The sequence below is a fragment of the Bolinopsis microptera genome, chromosome 1, assembly GCF_026151205.1.
Source record: "Bolinopsis microptera isolate Bmic1 chromosome 1, MBARI_Bmic_1.0, whole genome shotgun sequence".
Taxonomy (NCBI): Eukaryota; Metazoa; Ctenophora; class Tentaculata; order Lobata; family Bolinopsidae; genus Bolinopsis; species Bolinopsis microptera.
Window position 1 is genome coordinate 11,266,260 of NC_087072.1, and position 26,221 is coordinate 11,292,480.

Consider the following 26,221-nt stretch of genomic DNA (forward strand, 5'->3'; position numbering starts at 1 on the left):
GTTATTGTTGATCCTGAGGTCTGTTGAGTTTTATTATGAACGGAAATTTTGCAATCTGTTTACATCTGCATGCACGTGTCATGTGATTGGAAATTGTAGACGGCCGACCTGGTGCCCGTTTTTCATCGAATTATCACAGCTTTATTCCTTAAAAGGGCACAAAACTATAACCCTTAGCTATCGTTTAGGGTTTCACAACAGCGTCTGTATCTTATAAAACGTAAATTTGCTTGTTTTCAGCTTCAGACGATGAGGCGCACTGGTAAACCCGTTATCATACAGTTTCCCTCCAATAAACGCTTCCAGATCCCAGCTCAGGTGAAATTTTAACCTCTTTAATCGTGTGTTAACCGTTTTTTAACCGTTTTTTAACCGCTTGTTAACCGTGTGTTAACCGTGTGTTAACCGTGTGTTAACCGTGTGTTAACCGTGTGTTAACCGTGTGTTAATCGTGTGTTAACCGTGTGTTAACCGTGTGTTAACCGTGTGTTAACAGTGTCTTCTAACCGTGTATTCCACTGATTATGTAGGTTTAGATAATACTAACTGTACATTCCTACCTTGAGTTTTCAGGCCGGTTTACTCTGTTTTCATGATGGTTGTAATACACTACTTAGTTGCACTATTCTCCGCTTTTAAAATCATCTTCCAACTTCAGCGGGACGACACGATAAAGTCAGTATTCTCTACCGTTATCAAGCGTCTAGCAATAGAAGATGGCTCCTTATTCGGGCTCCTTTACTCCCCCGCTAAGGGAGTGTTTGAGTTCGTACCTTCCGACCACAAACTCAAGTTATACGCTCCTGACAAGTGGAAATCAGACGCTCCGACTTCTCCTGCTGTCACCCTGAAGTTAGCTGTAAAGTTTTACCCTCCCTCTCCCCATAAGTTTGTTAACCAAGTTACACGGTTACAGTTCTTTCTACACATCAGAAACCTCATACTTGAGGGTAAGTTGTGTGCCCAACTCCTAGTCCTACTCTAGATAGTAAACTTTTGGTTAATAAAACAATTATTTAATAAAACAAATGTAACAAATTGTAACAAGCGACGGTCACGGTAGTGAAGAGTCGCTTATTAAATAAAACTTTTAAACAAATCGGTTTGTTACAATTCCCTGTCAGTTGTCACCCAATAACAAAACTACGGAATCTCACTCTTTTAAGAGGAACCAATATATCACTTACTTCAAGATAATTTTAAACTCGAACTAAACCTAATTGGTTGATTTAGAAACTTTGAACTCCCTCCCTTGAGTATTTCAGCGAAGCAGTGCCTCCTCAACATAACAGCACTTGCTCGAAATAACGTACTGTAGTCCGACGACCGACATGTACTAAAGTTCGTCAGAAATCACCACTGTCGAACTCCGGTACGTGTCGAACTAGAGTCCAGGTAGCGTTCGACACAATTGTTCCCTCCATTTTCTGCTTGTGATCCAACGACTCACATTATGTGGTGTTAAACTTAATGGGGACCGATTTTTCTTGTTCTTTCATGATCCCATGGCACGCACTGGTGCACCTCTGTTGCTGCACGCTATCGGCTCACATTGGCATCTGATCGGGATAACATACTCGCACGTTGCAGTGGTATATATTATATAAGCCCATGAAGGTACAATAGTAGCATCGATACAGCAGTTACAGCTACTGCCTGGAAAAGTGTGATGAGAATTCCTACAGGAAATGTGTCATTAAACTTTGCTGCGGAAAGTGTTTTTCTAATTTCTCTTATAAACGACTCTACTGTCCGGAGCACTATACCCCATTCGGCCATTCTCACCCTACTCAGTTTACTCTGATAAGCTGAACATGCAACGGAACGTTTACGACACTGACATGCTTTGGGGTCGAACCTCAATCTGTGATGAGTGATTAACGCTGTCGAACTGTCGAAGTCACCTGGGCAGTGGCCCACTGCAACCAAGAGATGATGCTTCATCTATCACGAGCAGGCCCTCTGGCGGAACCTGGCGAGACACGAACTTGGTTCAGCTTCCAAATTTCATAGCTTTGTGGTCCTCCTTCGTTTGGGATACTTGGCACCATGAGTTAGCAATTAACTGTATAACTACTATTGTTTCAACTTGCCCTAATTGTTAAATAACTGCAGACCAGTGGAGACTTGAGGTGAAACTGAATAATAATTAGCTTGTATTAGGGTTGAGGTCAATTAATAAAGGGCTAGGATTTTGGTCGTCAGAACCACACAGAATAGGTGTTCAAGGGTTATTAGGATTATTAGGGTTTGGTTAATGCTTATTGCTTGGGTTAAGGTTGTGGTCAGAATAGACGGCTAGGGTTTTGGATCGCCCGTTAGACTGTCAGATCCACATAGAAAACATGTTGGTCACGTGATAACGAGTATCGACTGATTAAATTCGTCCTTTCAAAGAAGACGTACCAGTTCTTTCAAACTTGAATTTGTTTTCTTTCAAAGTTGCTCGTCCCTACCAGTATAAAAGATACGAGATACCTCTTTTCTACGAAACAAAATGTTATCCTCAACCCTTCTAAGAGATTTAATCGTTATCAAGCAACTTGGAGCAGGAGGTAATGGTACAGTGTACCTTACACAGCACAACATATCCCTCAACAGATACGTGGTCAAGATATTCAGAGATCATCCAGACCTTCCTATGGTTTATCAGGACGGGACAGAACTACCACTAGAAATAGCGACACTAAGATCACTACATCACCCCAATGTAGTGAAGTATAAAACCCACTTCCTCTTTAAGGGAGAATGGTATCTGCTGATGGAATACGAGCCAGGATTCAGTGATCTGCACACCTTGACTCGAAAGTGCAAACTTACCGAGAAGACCGTACTGAACATAGCAGAGCAGCTGTACACAGTTGTGGATTACTGTCTTCAGAACAACATCGACCACGGAGACATCAAGGAAGAGAATATCCTCTACAATCCCAAGACAAACCAACTCAAATTGATAGACTTCGGTACTGCTCTACCTCTTTCGAAACACCCTCTCAACTTTCTCAGAGGCACCACTGCATGTCTGCCTCCTGAAGCGTTCTCCAAACCTCAGTACTTCCCACTTCAAGCCAGTGTCTGGGCTATCGGGTGTGTTCTGTACGGCTGTATGACGGGCAGACCTGCATTCTCAGACACTTCTGATATCCTTAATAAGAGAGCGAAAGTTCCACTACACACGAGGAAGTTCTACTCCAGGAGACTGGTCAGCCTGGCGGAGCGCTGTTTGGAACCTTGCCGAGTTTTGAGGATTATGTGGTCGGAGTTGGGGAGACAATTATGACCTGCTTACTGTTACGGGACTTTGTTTTGAATTCTGTGAATGCTATGAGATATATTTTATAATGTTTTTTGTAACTTAATGATGCTATTTTATTTGACATTTCGATAATTTTGGGTTTGAATTTAGAGTACACCAAAACAAATTATCAGAACCAAAAACTAAAAGCGCTATGACAGTTTGAGTCAACCCAACTGAACAAAGCAGTACAGTAACATAACCAAAAGAAAAATGGTCAATGGTAACAAATTAACCACCACACAATTTATATTATATATGGAAGAACAGGTCCTACAAAATCAGTTACAAGAAACAAGCATGGACCATCGGTCTGTTTTTATATTTAATTATATTGTGCACGCCTTAATCAGAGCAACTTTCCACAATTTATTCGTGCACTTGATCAGTGCGTGCTTTGTCAGACGCTACCCGACCCCATCTCATCGGAGCCAGGACGGTGGAGGGGGTGTATGCGAAGCTGTACAATCTGTGAGTGACAATTTTTGGTAAATTTAACCGCTGATAACCGTATTTCAGCGAAAGGTGAATTTTATTATACAAACGTCATCTAATAATTATTATGTTAGCTTTCACCGGTGAAATTGAAGTAGCTCAGAAAATCAAGAAAAAATCGATATAAATTATGCAGAACTAAGAATCAGCAGAAAAGTAGAAACTATTAAAACCTGTTGGATGGATCAAAAAGGTTATTGAAAAGTGATATTATCCATGTACCTCCTATTTGATCTACCGATGACATTACATAGTATGGGCCAACTTAGTCACGTGATAGTTCAGTGTAGAGTGATTTATAATACCATTCGAAACTACTCAATATTAGGAACAATATTATTAGAAGGTATTACGACTGGTTCTCATGTTGATCTTCAAGAGGGGAAGTTGGAAACTGTTGGCATCTCGGGAATTTGTATGATCTTTGATTGTTATTGTCCATTAGCTGTATGGTTTGACTGCCGATTACATACATTTTAAAAATTCCTCAATTCCTCGAGTCTCCTCTGGTCTGCTGGTATTTAACGACTGTGTAAGACTGTTGTTTCTCAATTCCTCAAGTCTCCTCTGATCTGCAACTTTTCGAGTTGGACAAGTAGAAACAATAGCGGCAGTCAATAAAGAATTCTTCACCTCAATTTTTCAACTTCCAAGTCTCCTCTGGTCTGCAACTATTTAACAAGGGCAAGTAGAAACAATAGCAGTTATACAGATATTGTTCACTCATGGTGCCAATTACCTCAAACAAAGGAGGGCCACAAAGCCGCGGAATTTTGAACTTTTGCCAGCAAGTGATGTTATGATGCAAGTTATGTTATGTTGATGAGGCACACTGATTATCTGTAGATCTCTAGAGCACATTTATAATATTATACTGATTGGCTGATTTGCTTAAATCAGATATTGTTCCTAGGGCACGTATGATATCGGACTGACATCGTAAAACAGTGACATTATAACTTAATAGTGTTCAAACACAAGAAAATGTTTTCAAAATAGTATTCAGGTATGCTAAATCGCGGGCATGGCGGCGCGAAGCTCCTCCAGCTACTGTCGACACATTACTAACTGATACCCTCTTAAACACTAGGCTCCACTAACAGCTCAAGAGTCAAGTAGTTTTGTCACTGGAGGGGGGGGGGGGGGGGTCTCTCGCTCGATCACTCACACTTCCCCTCCGTCAGAGAGATACCAGATCACTAAAGAGGTAGCGTTTGACCTGGCGGCTCTGGCTCTACAAGCGGACATGGGGGACTATTACGACCGAACTGGTAACCAGTACTTCGACCCTTACAGCTACGTTCCCCCTGATGTGAGTTGGGTGGTGTGCTCTACACTACAACTTACAGTTATCATCTTCAATTCTATTGATCATTTTCACAAATCTTTGATTCTGATCAAAATGATTCTTCAATAATTCGTCCACAAATTCCCGTAAAATCTGACCCGCTTGATCTTGTCAGGTGATGTCGACTTTATCCTACATGTATGCTAGTAAGGAGATACCGATGTTGCACAGCAAGCTAGATGACATGAGTCAGAACGAAGCAGTGCTCCGGTACCTTCAGATCGTGTCCAAGCAGCCTGGTTACGGAGTTCACTTCTTCCAGGTGAGTTCATCTCTTAAACTGGGTCAAATACTCAATAGTATTGTAGTTATGAGTTGAGGTGGCTAAGCTGAAAGTTTCTTTGTGCATAAAATTAAATATGGCGTGTGGCGTCAGTTTTCTGAGAAAACTTTTCTGGCACAAAATCTTTTTGGCAATTTTTATTTCCTAGAAGACGAGTTGATCATAAAAGTTATGTACCATATTCTAAATCTAAATAGGTTTTGACAAAATCGGTAAATTAGTTCAGTGTTCTCACCGATGTAAATTCGCTAAACGCCTTCGCCGACAAGCCTGCAATCTATTTATAGAATATCTCTGTCAGCTCATTTGCCAACTCTTACCCGAGTTAAATTATAAATGCCAGTTATTATAACAGTTCATATCGTTATCAGGTAAATGAAAGGAATCCTTACGAAGTGGAACACAGCTATATCGGAATTTCTCTTCAAGCTGTTATTTTGTATGAGAAACCTAATGATTCTGCAATAAAACGTGGCACACCTTACAAGTAAGAGACAAAATCTTTTTTTGACGAACTTTCTCAAGTTGTTAAAATGTTTGATATATTTTGCGGTTCTGACCGTATTTCCCGACCTTATTATATGGTGTTAGTGACTCATTACTTTTTTTCCTAGATACTCTTGGGGTCAAATCGCAAACCTATCCTACAAAAACAAGACATTCATACTTGATGTCACTGTTGGTAACACTGGAAGAAAGAACAAAAACGAGCGCAGATACAACTTCGAAACTGGTAAAAAGAAGTTTTATTTTCTCCTATTTCCTAGATTGAATCGTATTTGAGTAATCTTCACGTACCAAACTATTACAAATGATCTTACCGATTTGCTATTCTTCTTTCTCCTACAGAGAGCACGAAGATATCCAGGATTATCATGACGCTATGTGCAGATACTCACAAGTTCTACATAAAACTGAAAAACATGTTGCCTCCTGAAACTGAGGAGGTTGAACCGACTTTTTCAGTAAGGGACTACACTCCGTCACCAAGATCCGTCATCACTAACAATAATGTGAGTCCAGGGTTTTCTTTTGATTCAGTTGGAAGTGAACTGAATACTTAAAAACCGTCCATAATATTCTGATCTGTCCAGATGGTTGATTCATACGAATGGGCTGCAGCTAAAAAACTTAAATTTAAAAGATTTATCATTAACTAATAACTATACTTCCAGAGTCCCGAAGAGCCTGACACAGTGGACGCCGTCGTAGCTAAGCCACCGAAAAAGGTTACTAAAACTCACACAGACGACATTCAGACGAACACAGAGACAGACCCCATTAATCTGGTCGAAAACGAGTTTGAGTTTCTCTACGACAATGCTAACAATACAAACCGACAGAAAGACTTACCTTACAATACGCTAAATAGATTTGTGATTAATCGTGAGCAAGTGTTTGAAGTTTTTGGGGAGGCTGACGAGATTGAACGGTCTCTTGGTGAAACCGATGACACGGTTGATATCCCTGAGAAACTCACAAGGGGAATTTCTTCTGGTATTGAGAAACCTAGGGAAGAAGTTTTGGAAACACCAAGCATACCGTCGAGCATGCGAATTGGAAGTCTGAGCAATTTTGTGGCCTCAAAAAGTAGCGATATTCAACCTAAACCACCCTCTAAGAACGAACAAGATTCTGATAAAGAATCGACAGATATTCGTAGAGCAGCGGAAGCTCTCGTACTTTTTCATGAGAGCAGTTCTAATCCTCGTAGTTTGAGTGCGGATGAGCAGTTTCCCACTCCCAGTCCTGAACATCCCTTGGCAGACGATAGAACCAACTCTGATAAATTCGCCTTTTCCTTCAAAACCAAAGGGAATTTCAGGGATTATAAAGCAGCGAAGAAGCGATCACAAGAGAAGAAAACAAAGAAAAAGAGCAACTCATTCTTTACTCTTCGTAGATCCAAGAGCACAACTGATGTTCCAGACGTTAAGGACTCCCAACGCTCTGTGGGACTAGAAGATCTCAGAGCAGAAAGCAAAATCTCTAACTCTAAGGAAAAAAACGGACTGAAGAGATCGCAGAGTGGGGTAGTTGAGATGCCATCAGCTTACTTTCGACTTGACGAGGAGCTACGACCAGGTCTTGTGATGAAAGAGAAAGCAAAAGAGAGGAAGAAGAGGAAAAGACTGAAACTGCTGAGTCGGGCACAACGGTTAAAGAAGAAAGGGAGCTCGACTAAGATCTCTGTAGATGACTACATGACAGGAAGTGAGCACGAGACTGATGACGAAGAATGCTGGATAGAGTCACCCGGCTATCGGGTCACATCAGCACCTTCCCAACTTGATATAAACTTACTTACTGAAGAACAGCCAAAAACGCCCACAAACTCACCAAACTTTTCTGAAGAATGTCATACTTTTGAAGCAGAAGAGACGTCGAAAATTGTCAGAAGAGTGTCATTTCATGAGACAGCAATGGAGATACCCTATTCATTGACTGTCAGTGCATGTTCAGACCCGCAAATACAGGCTGCATCACCAGAATTACCGCCCCCTCCTTCCTTTCTTATCCCAGAAAGCTGGGACCCTGATTTGAGCTCATCCAACTCTTCTCAAGACAGTCTCACTACTCGAACCAGAAGTCCTGAGATGGCCTCTGTTAGTAGTCCCGGTAACCTTAATATAGCTTACCGTATTACCTACAATGAAGATGAGCCTTTTGAGGAGAGAATATCACTGAAAATGGAAGTAGATCCTGGGACAACTCATTTCGATGTCGATACTCTGGAACCATTTTCAGCTGACATTGGGGTTCAGACATCCGTGAAAACTGTGTCATTTGGTTGCGGGGAGAGTCGAGTTGATTCTGTTAGTTCTAGTTTGGAATTATTAGATGGTGATGTTTCACCGATTTGCGAGACTGCAAGGCATAAAAATAAAAACAGAGGGAAAAACGGCAGGCTATTTTGAACAGATATTAATTTTGTTGTCTTTGTCGAGTATGAAATCGGTGTAAGTCATCATCCGTTTCTAATAGGAATTTTCTTCCGATTTGTTTGACCGTGTACTTGGGATTTGTTTATGTTTTGTATGATTAAAATGTAAGCCTTCATTTTGTTTTATTTTTCTTTACGACTATCAGAACCTTTTCCGTTTAATAAAACATTGGACGACATGACGACAAGCGACAAGCAACAAATATAATTTATAACCAAACTCAGCCCCGAACTTTGTGTTTTGTTTTTGTTAACTACGTATCCTTCAACAACTGGTGCTCCTTTCAGAGTTTGGATAGACAAGAGTCCACGGTGTCTATATCTAAACGTCCTCCTCCCAACAGCCAGGTATTTAATTTATCTAACAAAAATCTCTTATAAAAAGATAAAAGTCCCTCTAAGTCTAATAAAATTATAAAACATGGTATATGCTGAGACCTGAAAGTCGCAGCCCTCTTGTTTAACCGGCTGTCCCACAGTTAGTGCAAAAGTACGTATGTCTGACGAAAGCGGACAGTTTACAAAGTTTAGGGCTGACTATAGTGGGTGGTGATGGCAGTGAGGGTATCTATGTTGATAAGCTAGCTACTGGTGGTCTAGCACATCTAGATGGCAGAATACGGAAAGGTTGGTGTGGTGATTATTTAAACTTTGGATTCTGGTCAGTCTGTACAGTGTAAGGATTGATAGAGTCAACATTTTGGGGATTTACTTGAAGGGAATTAAATGTGATTATCAGTTAATTGGGAAGGACGCCAGGTAAATAATCTATGACCGTGTTAACAGTTTAGCGTGATGTCTTCATCTCCAGGTGATATGTTGCTGTCAGTGAATGGTATGAGTCTGAAGGACATGTCCCACCATGACGCTGTAAGTCTCATAACCAAACAGTCAAAGAGGGTTGAGCTGGAGCTGGTGGAGGTTGCTGGAGATATTCCTTATCAGCTGACCGGGGAGGACAGGGCTGACTCTGGATCTGATCACAGCCATTCTATTGGTGGGTGTCTGCTGATGTAATGTCTCTTTATCAAATAATTCCTTACGATCGATTATGACATCTAGAACGTGAAAATAAGCTTATGTCTAGCTTAATAAACTAGGTTACTTATCATATATGATCACGGCTGCTATCTCAGTAACTCTCGCACAGTTCACTTCGATGATACCTTATCTATCCCCTTATCTATCCTTGTTTCAGACTTGGATACATCTCTGATGAGTAAGAAACGGTTGGGTGCCAGCAAGTCAACCCCAGTAACAGGATCAACCCAGGGACCTTGGTTTGCCCGTTCATCTGTTAGCAGTAACACTTTACCTACTAAAAACACAAGGGTGTCTAATAACAAGACACTGTCTAATAACAATATCTCATCACTGCCCGAATCCCTTCAGAATAGGATCGCTATGCAGGAGAGGTTGGTTCAAAGAATTGATATTTATAGTGACCTACAATTTTCTAATCCATAGTCTGTTAAATGCTATCATGAAACTCAAGGCAAAACCCCCCTTAATTGTTGGTTATTTGTAGGTACAATCTAGTCCGACAACCTCAGCCCTCCACCCAAGCCCCCATCTCTAGAGCCCATACCACTCCTGTTATCAACCGTTACCCCTCTCTTAGTGTGAGTGGAAATGAGAAATGTTTTTAATTTCTGGATCATCATAACATTGATATTCTTATCTTCACTGTCAAGATAATAGTGGAGATTAAAATTACGTTTAGATCTGGATATTGATTTGGAGAATTGGAGATGAACCATGTTTGTTTTGTCACATTACAATGAGTTTGAGATTTAATTAGGCAATGCTGGATCGTTCCCATTGCTGTGTGTGTACCTAGATATTCACGAACATTCAATAAGATTACTAACATGGTAATATGTAGGCTTCAGGTCGTTCCAAAACAGCCGGTCTCTCGTTTGATGAAGATGTTATAATACCAATGAACGGGTGAGTTAAATTCAATAAATATTGATGAATTTCTAACATGATATTTCGATTTACGGCTGAAACGTGGTGAAGAAATTAAATTACAATCAGTTATTCTAGCATTTGCAACAATTTTAATTGCTCTCTTATCAGTTGTTTTATCTTTACATCGACACGCCAGCTACTCAGCTTGCCTTTGCTTTGTACAATGGAATTCACTGTGGAAAATTTGAACAGACTCGAAAAAGAGTTATCAGTGGCGTTGTATGACATTTTGAAACTCTCGAAAACTCAAACCGTTACAGAGCTGAATCATTCGAGATTAATGGCCATTACGAAAGACCCCTTGGCTAATGCTGTCGAAAAACTTTCTAAATTGATGACAGGCAATATTGAATTATGTAAATCTGCGGCCAGTACGATAGACAGACTGAAATCAGACCAGCTTAATTATCAGAAGGATCTTATCAAACAGCAACAGAAAGAGCTCGACTCTGTCCAGCAAACTGTACAAACTGAGATGAAAAAAACATGGTGCGACATCGTGAAGGAGAACTGTGAAACAACTACCAGTGCTCCGTCGATTGACAGTATAAAGACAGCTGTGAAAACTGTAGTTGAAGATGACGTCCGCAATAAGAATTTCATTGTTTACGGTGTGCCAGAGAATTACGGCAGTGATCCACATATAGTGGCAGAAGAAGTGATTACCGAAATTTGGGAATCATCGGGGTGTGATCCTCAAGTGGTGGCAGCAAGTTTGATCGGGATTAAAAAACCTGCAGATAGTGGTAAACCAAGACCGTTAAAAGTGACATTGGCTTGCACGGAATCAGTCAAAATGGTTCTTGCTCGAGCAAGAAATCTGAAGAAATCTAATTATGTAGCGTACCACACATGGTACATCACACCTGACAGAAATAGGGAGGAGAAAGCAGTTCACCAGAAACTTGTTGTAAAAATGAAGGAAATGATTGCTGCTCAGCCAACAAAGTATTATTATATCAGAGACGGCAAGATTTTAAGTGTAGATAAGGTCAAGATGTAACATAATATAGTGTTTTTGATATCCATATTTCTTCGATTTAAGTGTACTATAAGGCTCTTATCTATGGCTGTTGCGTGTATTTGTTGATTTCGGCGTGTATTTGTTGATTTCGGCCGATAACGAGAAACTTTTAATTGTGAGTTATAAAACTGCAACCGTGATTGTAACTCAGGTATGTGATGACTTGTAGAGCACACATCGCTGAATAGCAATCGCAATGCAGGTCTCACCCAGGCCAGGTTTATCTATAGGGCTCTTTTCTGAGGATACACTGCCAGTTGTTTATGTATTGTGTTGTGTGCTAAGGTGCATCGTTTCATTTTTGGATATTTTGGTACGTCCTAAGCAAAGGGAATTTATATTTATCTAATTTTATGTAATTGTAATACTTTAATATTATAGTAAACATTAACCAGTGTACCAAAAGCTGGTCCCCAATCAATCAATTTACTTAATGAGTTTGAAATCGCTCATGAAACACACAATGAATGAAATTCCACTGAGTTGTCTCTGATCCCGTTAGCGACACCTGTGGATAATCTGTAATAATGACCACTATGACCAGTAATCAAGCTCTGCAATGTCTCAGGTCAGCAAGTGGAGCCCAACTAAAACGGAACCTAACCAGAGGGAGCTCAGAGCAGATCCCTCTACCAGATAAAGAGTTATCAGAGAACGACTCCTTCTGCTCGGACTACTCCCCAGGGCAGATGCTCCACAACCGATCCGACAGCAGGTTTAATTTATCAGCATTATTTGTATACTTTTCAACGTTTAATTTATTATGTCACGTCTTGGTGTTATATAAGATGTACAAGAAAAACTGAGTGGTTAAGTTTGCTCAATAGCATTTTATTAACATGATTTTACTGTGATTTTACTGAGTAAGAGAATAGTGTCTAGCAGATGGCGGCTTTAGCGATGTTCAGGAGCCTAGCTGGGACATCAAATGGGATCTCTCCGTAGCAGAGGACAGTCTTGCCCAGACCAATCAGTTGTGCAATGATGATATTGTCAGCCCAACCCTGGAGTTTCATATTCTCCATGATATCCTCTAAATGTTCGTCATCTTCCACCAGGTTCTGGGTCCTGCAAGTTAATTTTAGTTTAAAAGAGACAAGACAGTGTCTTCCACAATCGTTTGATAGGTAATCAGGAATACGATAAATAAACAAGGCTTTCCTCGAACAATAATTGTACATTAAAAAAAGCCAAATGGGCCAGATTTAAAGATACAGTTATTGGTTATGATTAATGTTGAGGGCCAAGGGTTACTTACGCAAAAGCGACAGCGAGACACGCTAGGATTACAAAGATCTTCATTGTGAGTTGGTTGGATTACAGTTGAAAGACTATCGGTTATCAGATAAAATTGTGATATCTTTAAAATAATCTGCGGTCCCTTTTATACGGATACCTCTTATTCGGCTACCAGATGGGCAGAGTGATATCCTTTGACTCATTGGCACCTTCCTTTGTGTGACAAGAGATGTGAAAGTTTGTTTTAATGGCTTTTTTGTCCTGGTTGTAGGTCGGATCTCTTGTGACAGCTTTACTCCAGCGAGGTGAGAAGTTGAGGTGGAGTTCACAATTGATCCGTTGAACTGAACTATTTCGGGACTTGTTAGCCAGTATCTCGGCTAGTTGCGAACTGTAGATCCAACTCCTACTTATAATACTTAGGTGCTAATTTACCAGTGGCTCTTTTAATGGCCATTATTCGTGAGATCGCAAAAGGATTTCAATTTATTTCATTTTACAAATTGTTATCTCGTTCACAGGGCGTGTCAGTACTATTGAAACAGCTGTTCATGTTCTGTTCACAAATTGATAATGTACGATAAGTGTTATACTGGAGATAAATCTAACTTAATTTTCCTTCAGTATGGTGAAGAGTGATGGAGAACGGACAGAAGCTTCTAACAGTTCTAGTCACAAGGTCCCCTTGTCAAGGTAAATCAGCCACTTTCGGTCGATATCAACTAAGCCACAGTTTATGTAAATGAACTTGGAATAACTTGCTGATATAAATAAATGACGTATTACTCATTGCATAAAATAACAAAATATTTACCGGACCGTCGTTCAGTCTCTTCTTCCGCAGGGACCCATTTTCCCGAATATTCACGGTATATCTGACCAAACAAAGAGGAAGCCTGGGGATGAGCATAAGAGTGGACAAGGGCTCCACTTATGTTAGGGACATGTTTCCCAACGGACCGGCTGCAGCTTCTGGCATGGTTGAAAAAGGTCAGTAATCAGTATGACCATTTTCAGTTGATATTCTACATTTTGAAGCGTTTGATTCTGGCTCCACTTAATTAACGGGTGTGAATGAATTGACTTGATATCAGTGTCCTCAAAGCTCGTAGTCTTAGGTAACATAAGTAGGTAACTTACTTTCTATTTTAGCTTAAGTTCACGTGAAGTTCCAGCTCCACTACCCCTCATATCACCAGGAGATGCAGTGTTGAGTGTGAACGGGGTGGACTTGTCAGGTCTCACCAACCAGGAAGTAGTGAACGTTCTGCAACAAGCTCCGAATAATGTGACTCTGGTAATGAGCTGGGGTACTGGCAGTCTTAATTCTAAAGGTAAATCACTGAATACAAGGGCAATTTTTTGTGAACAATTTCGTATACGGCTTATCTTAAGATTCACGTACGAGAGTTAAAAAATATTTCTTGTTTCAGGTTCTGAGTCCAACAGGTCTGGAATGCAGTTCCAAGTCACCTTGAACCGGAGCCCGTCTGGGTTCGGATTCTCTACCCGGAACACTTACATGGGGAACGAGAGTTTTATCAGGATAAAAACAGTTCATCCTGGTGGCCCTGCCTCACTTAATGGATGGTACTGTTAAACACTCTTACTTCTTATCAATTTCCAACATTCCTACACCTTTTTATCTTAAAACCTATAATTACAGTCAAGGAGATATTCTAATGACTCTGTTATATCCCTAGTTTAGAAGAAGGGGATATCCTAATGAGCGTGGGAGGGTACTCTCTGGAGAACCTAAACGACCGAGTCCTCTCCAACATCCTCGCTTCTATCGACTGTCCTGCTCTTTTCACGGTCTACAGACCCGACACTATCAGGACATTTAACCCCAGAAAGTTTGAAACTGGTACCATTCTTCCTCTGTCCCTGCAGGAGAGCGAAGATTTGTTGGGGTTCATCCTCTGTGCTGGCTATCCTTGTAAGTATTGTGTGGTGTGGCTGCCACACTGTGACATTGGTAGAGCTTTGCGACTAATAATATTACATCAAATTTAAGTTCAGTTAAGTTTTTGTATGATATAATACTAACAACATTATATAATACTAATAACTGAATAATTTATTTTTAAAACAGAGTTTCCCACGGTATCTACTTTCCTGTTGTAAATGCTCGTTTAAAAAAAACCCGGCTATGTATATGCTTATTTGGTAATATTTTGAAGTGACCCGAATAATTTCATTAGATTATCGAAATACGGACGAAAGTGGGAATCTGCATCAAAATGACCGCTTGTTACGAGTAAGGATAAAGCTATTATATAAACATTTAACAATTACGTAATCAATTATATTAATGAACATTGCATTTTTTGATTTTATCTCGGCTTTTACGATGAGTTGATGAGTGATGATGCAATTTTTTATATTTTCAATGCATTTAAGTATTTTTAGTCGTTTAACTTCTATGATTATCCTTCAGATCGGTTCTACTTGTTGTCAAGGAATCAAGTCTCCTCAACTGGAAGCGTTAATTAAAGAATCATCCGTCGTTGAAACACAGATATTCAGGCCCTCTGGCGAACAGTAAGTTGTTTTACAGATCTTATTTCTCGACGTTGTGCCTGTAGAGTGTAGCCACCAAAACGTCTCGTAATGTCATCTTCAAGCAAGAATGTAGACGTATTATTATGACTAACACAAATGGCGGACTAAAGTAGTGGATGACCTTGCTGTACGGCAAGTTAAACAAGGATCTGAAACACCAGGTTCCGTACAGACTCAACTCTGCACCCGTGTCAATATGTTCATTATATGCAAGCCTCTTGATTTATAATCACCGAGTCTAGTAATTGTTTAAGAGAGTTCTCTGGCAGTTACGAAACTCGAGAGACTGTGGGATACTGAAGGGAAAGGAAGCAGTTCTAACGAGCTCTTCTCAAACACAAGGATATATCTTGTGAACTTGGCTAGTATATATGAAACATTTGATATGGAGTTGTAGAGGGAGTTATGTGCCTCGCCGGGCTAAAGTAGTGGATGACCTTACTGTACGGCAAGTTAAACAAGGATCTAAAACTACTAGGTTCCGTACAGACTCAACTCTGCACCCGTGTCAATATGTTCATTATATGCAAGCCTCTTGATTTATAATGCTATTTAACCGCATATACACTAAACAGTTTCCAATTTCTGGTGATACTACAGTACAACCTTTATATACCGTGCCTCTCTATATAATACCTTGCTATGTACCTCAATATACCGTGCCTCTTCTTCCGTTAACAAAATCAAGCCACTTGCTCGTGGTTACATTTATAGAAGCAGAAGAAGCTCCCTTCTTCTCTGGTTAGTGTCTTGTGTAGAATTCGACATGAAAAGCAACATAATTTAGCTTACAGCACCTTTTCCCTCCCAGAATTATAGTCTATGCCACTCTCCTCTTTATGAGATTTTAACTTTGACTGGCTAATTATATGTAGGATCATAATTTAACCGTATTTCCTGCTTTACGTTCGTTTCTTTGATAATGAACCTCTTGGCCTCTCGCTTAGGACATATATCACCTTTTGACATAATGGTCTTTGTTAACTTTCATACTTGATACTGTATGAAATATGAATGCACTTCAGAAAGAATTCAGGCGCGCGCAGAGTCGTTAGTTGACTTATAATATTATAATTCAGACTAGCTAGATATATAGATCAAGGATGGGCGTGACGCGCAAAAATTAGTGCAGTTTTTGTAGCAGTCATGTTTTCGCGCGCTACGTCTTTCGGTCTCGGTTTTCGCGGGTAGATGAGATTATCTACGCTCTCCACTTATTCATAGAGTCCCGTACGATCCAACACCCGACGAACTTTAATCCAATCGGACATATATTCTCGATGTCGTCATGTTGTGACGCTTTTCACACAGCATACAATTGATTGTAGGGCTTCGTTATACTTACCTTTGCTTTAGTCACCGTTAATTTCATCAAAACAGGAATTTTAACTTTGTTTTTGTAATACAGTACGTAATTCTAAACTGAAACCCCTATTTCAGGACTAATTTGTTACAGGTCGTGTAAAACAAGACTTAATATTGTTAAAAATTTTTGTGCAAAACTTGATAATTGTACGGCACATTTTCATTAACATTACTCAATTTTCCGGCAGCATTAATTATGTTTTTAAACATAGCTACTTTACAATGCGTATATATTATGGAGTCTGGAGACTGCAACCTTAACCAGGTCACATACAAATGAACTTAGTAGACATGGATCAGGTTACTGCACTATACCATGTAGAGTGGGTAGAGTTAAGGTGTTTATGACGCTAATGAAATCTAAAAGTAGTATCACCGGCCTAGGTTTTATTTGTGACATAATTCCAGACAGTTTTGTGTAAATACGTCCAGCTCCAGTATGACTTAAACTTGAACCTTTCTACCTGATTATACTAATTTCTCTCCTTAAACCCCTCAAAGACAGTCTATTAAAATTACAACACGAATGGATTTAAACCACTGAACCTATATAAAATCGTCTTGGAAGGCGAATTTGATTTTTTATTCCGAGGGAATGGAATCTGAAACTACCTGCCGTATTAATTATATAATTTTAGAACCCCCAGTACTGTCTTTACAAACTTTACAGGCCCTAATATCTTTACAAAATACTTCCCACATAATTTTATGACTCGCCTATATAATTGATCTGCGGAAGAAGTAAACTTGAAATTAGAATGAGGCGGGTATTGTACTGCACAATAAAAGGTTGCCAGCACACAGTATTGTATAGAACTTACCCACAATAGTAATTTGGACATCCTGTTCGCCGTGCACAAGCTGAGAAATTAGTGTTAATAAAAGGTGGTTGTAGCTTGTAGGGACGATGGTTACGGATCCACGGCCTAATTCTATTATTGTGTACACTTTGTACAGACCTCTCAATAGTGGTTAACTGAGCTGTAATAAAGTCTGAGGAATTGTACATGTATGTAGATTTATATTTCCTTGTGTAACGAAGACAAATTGTCGCACGTAATTCTTCAGAAAGTAAAAGGGATTCTAATTACCAAATTACGTACTTACCATGTACATCTAATTATTCGCATGGAGAATTGGCTGGAACCAATTTCCAGAGCATTTACACTGCAAAGAGTTACACTGAATATTTGATGCATTCCACATCACACTACACACTTCCCTTCGTTATTAAATCTTCTGCTTTCCTGCTTTCTGATTGGCTGTGTATTGTCACGTGATCACCAGGCTCTTCTCTGATAGACAGACTAAATATGAAAAACATGCCTTCCCTGTGACATTATGCGATAGTAATATGAGGGCAAGATGTTTGATTGGAAGTGTATATCTTTCACCAGTAGAGGCGGCTTCTTTTAATTATTTTGATAAATCAAACGCTTCAAAATTAACACTACACAATAGAAGTATTACGTTCAAAGAAACATGTAAATGTAATATCAAGTTGCCATTTATCAGATTTGTCAGATTAATTTGTCAGATTCTGGTTATAATATAATATTCGATTGATTGTTCCTTCTATATTTGGATTAATTACACAAATGATAATTCAGAAGAATGTTCATTTTCTCTACAAAATAGAGGTCATATTTAATATCATAGTTTTAAACACAACTATGGACCATTCACACTCTTATTCAGGTCTAGAAGCGAAGACAAGCTCAGTAACAGTAAGTATTTCGGTGGATCTAGATTTTTAAAACTACCTGCATTTATGTGTTCTATTCTGCATACTTCAAACAATATAACCGCTTTTATTTTTAAAATCTACTTGATAGTAGCTAAATTGTTTGAATTTTCAGCTAAATAGTTTGAATTTCACTGCCATATTTAATGTATCTTGACAATTTGTCTTTTCATAACTATTTTAACTGCTGTTAATGAGTTATAAGTGGCACACGGAAATACATTGTACATTCAGATGTTGACAAACAGATGACAGAGATGAGTATAACAGATGCAGTCAACCCAATCGACAAACTCATGGTAAGTTTTCTGCTGATTTCTAGTCGAATTCCTTAGCGACAACAACAACGAAATTCTAGTTTTACGTGATAAAGTCACGGGCCATGTGATCATTCATCATGCTTGTTTAAATGTTTAAACATAGAGTTTTGTTATTTATCGCGCATCTCAGTCCGAGATGTTGCATGATGAGCAAAAATAAATTAATCAATGCATTGTACACAGGGCTGGCCACGGTATATTAAGTGCAAGCAAAGTATCCAACCTCACAATAAGAAGTGATATCATTCCATACATATTTGTTAGTGTCTATAACATTCCCTGATACTAGTGAGTGTAAATTAAGCTATCTGATATGTAATGAGGCCAAGAAGTGCAGGAATTTATTTAGATTAAAATCAGTAGACTGTAACATTAGCGCGGGATGGTGCATATAGACTATTATAGAAGTGTTGGATTGAGATCCGGAGACCAGTGCAGTGTTGTGAATTTTAACTGATCCCCGCTTTGAAAAGCCTTTCAACCTCTTTTGTCCATAAACCTTCATACTGAAGACTAGATAATACTGAGGTATTCCTGGTTGAACTTTAAATGAAATGAATTATTGCAGGATTAGCTGTTAACAGTATATCTAGTACTTATAGGAATAGTGCAGTCTATTCGCAAACTGCAGACTTTTCATCAGCACTTTCAGTGTTATGTGAAAAATGTAGTTAGATTGTAGCTAGAATAACTAGATCTATAAGATATTTATATGGCATTTTCCGGAACTGCTTAATTATATCATAAAATTGCTTTATCATATTGTTCAGCCCGACATTCTTAAGATTCCGTGAAATATCAATTAAGAACAGAAACTCAACATTTTCCCTCAAACTTGAAACTAGACAGATCTATCTCCACTCCTAATATGGCTGCGCTAGTAATTAAAGTTCTCACCTCCCCCTGTATATTGCTACTGAAAGTAGTTTCCCCTCTAAATATTACACATTTATAAGTTTACAACACACGTACTACAGAACAAACATTGTACAGATTCCGTCATATTAGATAACATCTTATTAACATTCCATCTCATCGATGAGAAAACTGACAATTCTGTAAATCCATAATATAATAGTGTGACATGTCCTCTTATTGGATCAGATCAGCGTCTAATGAAGTGAGATATGTGGCTAATGAGTAATTTTCATTCCCAATCGTAGGCCAGTTCTCATGACCGCATCAGACGACATCGTAATAATTCCACTCTGTCACATACACTTGATTCTGTATGTTCTCACATTAGCTTCTCAGGAGAGAGCGGAGACGATCATCTTACACAAGGAAGAGGCTGGACTGGGCTTCAGTCTACTCGGGCAACACGATGGAAAACGAATAGTTCATGTGAGTATTTAGTATTTAACACTTGTCACTTGTAGTGAGAATCTCAAGCGGATTCTGGTTAGACTCAAGTGAGGCTCGAGAGTGTAATCAGAATACGTTATAATTTCTCAATACGAGATCATGCAATGAGACACAATAACATTTTACAGTTTACTGTTTACGGGTACATCAGATTACTTAACACCTGTCTAAATTTAAAGTTTCTTGTATCATATTACACACAAATTAATCTTCAAAATTGGATTTAGGTGGAAAATGTTAAATCATTTCCCTTGCTCGTTCTTAAATATTCACATGTGACCGGCACCATAATAATCTCACAACCAAACAATGACAGTAATAATAATACCCGATATAATATACCCACATTACAACATATAATTACAACATTACAACATATAATTACAACATTACAACGTGTAATTACACAATACACACTGATCTCAGGGTGTCACGGTTAAGACAGTGTTAAAAGTTGGGGCCGCCTTTGAGGAGGGCAGACTTAAACCTGGCGATCTAATCATCATGGTAAGACATGATTTATAAGTTGGGTGTTTTATTAAATGTTTTTTGTAGATTGTAATTTTCACATTCATGTAATTATTCGCATCGTATTATGTGTAAAATTATGTAATTTACTGACATCTTTAAATGTTGGGTACACACATATATATACGTAAGCGGTCTGAAGAACATTGAACACTTTCTGACAAGCGATAATTATCGAGGAATACATTTCGTCCTATTTTTAGAAAGTGTTTTTAACAGAAGTCATTACAACAAACATTACACTCCAATATCAGATAATATTCTCATTAGACGTTATACGCTGGTTAGTCGCAAGGCGTTTTATGAACTTGTTTATTATTATGTCAACGATAGCACATTTAAAACACCGCAGATGAGATAACATCTTCTGAAGCAGGTGGTATCGGCGCGAAAATAATTAGTGTTAATTATAAACTATGAGCTCATATTACAATTGCGTGTTTGTAGCAGCAGTGACCGCGTCCCTGCTTCCACTAAACTTGTAATATCGGTTATTATTAATAAGTAATTAAGTTGACACATCTCACGACTGACCCTCCCATCACCTCTCTCTCTCTGGTTACGTTTACTTACAAATGTATTATTATATAATCAAATGATAACATAACCTCTCTATTACTCCCAACACATCTGACTGTATTTGTAGCCGTCCCAATCAGAACCAATCTGGTAGTTGGTTGAGGTGTCTAATGTCTTGTAGGGTTTCTCGCGCTCCCTCCCTCTCTCTCTCTCGCTCTCTCTCTCCTAGCTCTTGTCATCTAGCTAATAGGCAGCAACGATGCTATTTTGTTGCGTATTTAACTGGTATTATATACATTCTGCACTGCAGAACGTTGCTCTGCTGCTGCAGTGTGGAAAAAGAGCGAATACAAGTATTTCTGAGAGCCACTCTGTAGAGCTGATCATTTCTCTGTAAACCGTGGCCCCACTACTACAGTATTCCGGGACAGGGGAGGGTAATTACCGGGGAGGGTGAACTAGTTAATTAGGGTAATTACACCCTCTAATTACCTGATAACATGTTTAATACCTTCTGGGATATATAATTGTATTTGACCCGAGAGAGGAATGAGATCACTGAGAGCGGATGTTAATCAATAAATATCCTGATTGTACATCACACAGGATATTCTCTGTTATTGTTATATATACACACGGAATAGATCGGGTTAGCCGGCTAGGAGGTCAGTGTTGTATCACACTACACAGCAAATTAAGATATAATATTCAGCGTAGCAGTCACATCTGTAGTAGTAGTAGTCGGGTTTGTAGCAAGTACACGGTGTTATTACACTCGGTGAAATGTGTGGATATCACCCTACTTCATCTAATTAAAATATCTCACACTACCCTCCGTTCTAACATCCTGTCCAGAGAGATGTTTAAATAACTCACAGAGAAGAAGGAGGAGGGGAAGCCTTTACAAACACACAGGAGTCAGGACATTAGGACAGGCAGATTTAACCCTGTTTCCAGGTCACTACAGCTCTAACATGACATGTGACCAGGTCACTACAGCTCTAACATGACATGTGACCAGGTCACTACAGCTCTAACATGACATGTGACCAGGTCACTACAGCTCTAACATGACATGTGACCAGGTCAATACAGCTCTAACATGACATGTGACCAGGTCACTACAGCTCTAACATGACATGTGACCAGGTCACTACAGCTCTAACATGACATGTGACCAGGTCACTACAGCTCTAACATGACATGTGACCAGGTCATTACAGCTCTAACATGACATGTGACCAGGTCACTACAGCTCTAACATGACATGTGACCAGGTCACTACAGCTCTAACATGACATGTGACCAGGTCACTACAGCTCTAACATGACATGTGACCAGGTCACTACAGCTCTAACATGACATGTGACCAGGTCACTACAGCTCTAACATGACATGTGACCAGGTCACTACAGAGCTCCAACATGAGCTCTACCTGAGCAGCTATGTAAGGAATCCAGTCTAGTCACACTGATTTTGCTGTGATGAGATCACGTTTATCCCGTCGATTCTTCTCAACGTAACTCAGTAGAAAGTACTAATAGATCGCTTTCCAAACAGTGAAGTGACGCAGTTGTGGTCAGTCAGTGAGGGGAGTATGGTTTCGCTGGCTCTGTCAACTAGCAGCTGACACAGTGCCAGACTTTACTGCTATAGTAGACTATATAGAACAGTGTACACCAGTAGTAGTAAAGCCAGAGACACTAGATACTAGATACTATATAGATTGTATATTCGTACTTGGGGAGAATGTTCCCACGGTCAATCCTTCTATAAACAAAAAAATGTTTGTATCTGGAATTATTATTAGATTATTTAAACAAGAGGGGACAGTTGATATTTGGTATTTTCCACTGTTTTCCAACACTCAACAGGATACACAGATACTTCAGAGATCTGACCACATTATTAAACTGCAACACGTTCTGTATCGTAATCTTTACCAACATAATACACTAAACACTGTCCAGTGAAGGTGGCAAACCACAACACATTCACAGCAAGTAGATCACTGATCACACAGCACACAATTGTTGAAGGTGACATGCACACCAGTGTTTTGTCGCCTGTGAGAGAGAGAGAGAGAGAGAGAGAGAGAGAGAGAGAGAGAGAGAGAGAGAGAGAGAGAGAGAGAGAGAGAGAGAGAGAGAGAGAGAGAGAGAGAGAGAGAGAGAGAGAGAGAGAGATTGCGCCGTGTGTGTTAAACTGGGAGCAGTTCCTGCTGCATTTACGTGTACAACTCGCACTGCCAGTATTTTATCACATCTGGATAGCATGGCTATATAATTCATCAAGTCTCCGCATTGAGTAAGTCTTTACATTTCACAGTGGGACAGTTGTGAAGGTGAGATGATCATACGTATTAAGTGACGGCTTAACAGACGTTTTATAGGTGGAGACTATCCCAAAACAGCGTAAAAAGACTCTATTACCTTAAACTTAACAGACGAGGTGTCTATTAGTTTATTGTTTTACTGCGACACGCAAATACGGGAGATATGCAGGCCACATTCCTCAGCTCAATTTAACAGCTCAATACTTGTTTAACAGCGCAACAGTTGCTGATGAGTCTCATCACGTTGAGACGTTTAGATCATTATCATCAGGAAAACTGCATGTTTAGTACAAAACATTTACCGATTAGACCACCTCCAAAAATGTGAAAGTCGTAAATTTCTACTTATGACTGTGCTGGGCTGTCATAGCTTATATCAGTCATACGCCCAACCGTCAACACAGGTCATATCTCTATAAATAACAAAAGACAAAAGCAATTTACAAGCAGGCAAATGTTTTAAATGTTGTAGAAAAAATTTCCCATATTCGGTAAAAGTCAGCTGTTGCTTATAAATCTTACATTCTCACAATTCGGGGCTGGGTTGGATTTCACAAATCAATGGATATAACTGAACGTCATCCAGACTTCACCGGAAAATAGGTATACTAGAGACTAGAGTACTAGTACTAAGGAATACTACTAGTAGCCTGGAAGGTAGCTTCACATACGTCGTACTATAACACGGTCTTTAGTACAATTAGTAAAAGACCTGCTAAAACTAACTCTCTTTTTTGCTCAGGTAAACGGAAGATCAATGGTAGGGATCACACAGAGTAAAGCTCTGAGTACGATCAGAAAGAGTAGCGGAGAAGTGGTACTGACAGTGGTACCCGGACACAGACGAGATCACAATGACATCACCCCCACTGAGAGGAAACTTATCGGACACCATCACTTCGAGAAGACTACTGATATGTGACGTCATCACCGACAAAGTGACGTCATCACCGACAAAGTGACGTCATCACCGACAAAGTGACGTCATCACTACTGACATGTGACGTCATCACTTTTCGACTTTCGTGGGGTGTGAATTAACTTGGATCATGGATATTTCTAAGCGGACGTTTACCCGTTCATCGAATGATCTGTATTTTTATGATTAAGTTACTGATGTTTTTAATGTGGAAAGTAGTATCGACATACCATGTGGCATGTGAATACAATTAAGTTAAATAACAGAGCTCAAGAGTGGCGAAATGTAATACTTTTTAATTTACTTTCTGACAGGTTTATTTTGAGGTTATTACGATTCTGAGTTAACCGAATTCAGACAATTTAACTAAAGTTTTAAATTTACTTAATTATAACTTGGCAATACAATACTATGACAGGTGCATGAAAGAGACAGCTCCGAAACTTGTACAGTTGATTTACTTTTTATAGAACCGCTGATTTAAACAAAAGTGTAATTTTCTTTGTCAATAAAATATATATTTAACTCTGGACACTCTTCCTGCAATTGTGGCCTAGTTTTCGTGTATCAGACTCAGGGATTAGTATTCAAAGTATGTACACTGATCATATTAAAATCTCACTTTGAGTAGTTGAGGTCATGATAATCTGAAAATGTCACACTGGGGCTCAACTTTTACACTCATAACCACCAGTGTTTCACCTCCCTTGGCATTCGGCCAAGGGAGTTTTGAAAAAAAAAGAGAAAACCTTGTTACAAACCACAAAAGGTCTGATGATCGAGAAGGGAGACAGATTACACATGCATAAGTTTATAAACAGTCACATTAGTGATGGCCAGCGAGAAAATTCATTTTCCTACATTTTGAACCACAACTCCATATTAATACGAAACTGCTAAGTTTAAAGATCGTATTACCAGTCACCCCCCCCCCCCCCCCCTCTCCAGTCATAATTGCAACCTTTTACTGCTGTTGGTGCCTCGCTAAAACGACCAGTCCTGACTACTGATAAATAGACTAGTTTATTATTATTTCGTAACATTATTATTATATATATTATACTATTATCATAACATACTATGATTACATTGCTTTGAATTTGTATATTGAATTATATTGTATTTCAGTGCTATGTAACCAGGCGGCAAATTTGAAATGGGTTATGATGGGGTCCGTAGTCCCCACACATAGTATAATGTCCTTGTTTTACTGACTACTTCAATGAAGAACGTACATACTATGCTATTATGACTGGAGATAATTATTTCAGCTACAATAGTAAGATGTCTAACAGTAAATCATCATTAGATCACAACATTTTAAAGCTTTTGACAAAAAAGCCGCTTATCAATAGTTTAATTAACTGAATCAGCATGTAAATTACAATCATGTGTCAAATATTAAAGGATCTGTTGTCCTACGATTTAACTTCTTGTACATTTATAAGTTGAGTTGACAATATTACATATTATTATGCTTGTTTAATGTTTACCACTCAGAAATGATATGTTTATGCAAGGCAGGACTACCATAAGTAGTTTAATGAAAACCCGTCCAATATCTCCCAAACAATCTATAAATAGCTCTAAATTGCTCTAATCCGGATATTACCAAGTCTGCTTACCAGGTTATATTGTGCAATATAAACAGGAATATTAACTAGAGGGCCTAGACGGAACCACAAGAGGGTCTCTGTTTGGAGTGTAAGAGTGTGAGTCACAGAGGGGTCTGAGTGTAACTAATTAAGCTGTCAGGTCGGGTTACAATAATAATATAGCCCCTGTAACAGGAGGGTGAGGAGGGTATTATGGAGAGGAGAATGACAAATCACAGGCCACCTGATGTCTGACTAACTGCTATAATATGAGCATCATGTACCGGCCGAGCATGACAATTAATGTGACATGGTGTCCCGTGACTTGCGGTGTAGTGTGGTTCTGTTAGAACTGCTGAATTGT

General features: G+C 39.2%; 1 protein-coding gene across 1 annotated transcript in view; it reads left to right on the forward strand.

Moving 5' to 3' along the window:
* The window catches only part of LOC134811649 (tyrosine-protein phosphatase non-receptor type 13-like), a 44,553-nt gene extending 19,648 nt beyond the window's left edge, over window positions 1-24,905 (forward strand). Inside the window, exons 14-40 of the mRNA XM_063818670.1 lie at window positions 241-318; window positions 659-950; window positions 4,975-5,102; window positions 5,254-5,400; window positions 5,793-5,908; window positions 6,036-6,154; window positions 6,271-6,434; window positions 6,597-6,650; window positions 8,654-8,713; window positions 8,845-8,992; window positions 9,177-9,362; window positions 9,564-9,780; window positions 9,894-9,987; window positions 10,251-10,315; window positions 11,932-12,078; window positions 13,227-13,295; window positions 13,447-13,592; window positions 13,802-13,936; window positions 14,036-14,192; window positions 14,306-14,541; window positions 14,807-14,862; window positions 15,043-15,146; window positions 18,231-18,259; window positions 18,511-18,575; window positions 19,851-19,940; window positions 20,388-20,468; window positions 24,086-24,905. Of these exons, the coding sequence (XP_063674740.1) occupies window positions 241-318; window positions 659-950; window positions 4,975-5,102; window positions 5,254-5,400; window positions 5,793-5,908; window positions 6,036-6,154; window positions 6,271-6,434; window positions 6,597-6,650; window positions 8,654-8,713; window positions 8,845-8,992; window positions 9,177-9,362; window positions 9,564-9,780; window positions 9,894-9,987; window positions 10,251-10,315; window positions 11,932-12,078; window positions 13,227-13,295; window positions 13,447-13,592; window positions 13,802-13,936; window positions 14,036-14,192; window positions 14,306-14,541; window positions 14,807-14,862; window positions 15,043-15,146; window positions 18,231-18,259; window positions 18,511-18,575; window positions 19,851-19,940; window positions 20,388-20,468; window positions 24,086-24,265 (3,363 nt within the window). The 3' untranslated portion in view covers window positions 24,266-24,905. The remainder of the gene's footprint in view (window positions 1-240; window positions 319-658; window positions 951-4,974; window positions 5,103-5,253; window positions 5,401-5,792; window positions 5,909-6,035; window positions 6,155-6,270; window positions 6,435-6,596; window positions 6,651-8,653; window positions 8,714-8,844; window positions 8,993-9,176; window positions 9,363-9,563; window positions 9,781-9,893; window positions 9,988-10,250; window positions 10,316-11,931; window positions 12,079-13,226; window positions 13,296-13,446; window positions 13,593-13,801; window positions 13,937-14,035; window positions 14,193-14,305; window positions 14,542-14,806; window positions 14,863-15,042; window positions 15,147-18,230; window positions 18,260-18,510; window positions 18,576-19,850; window positions 19,941-20,387; window positions 20,469-24,085) is intronic.
* Window positions 24,906-26,221: the final 1,316 nt, after the last annotated feature.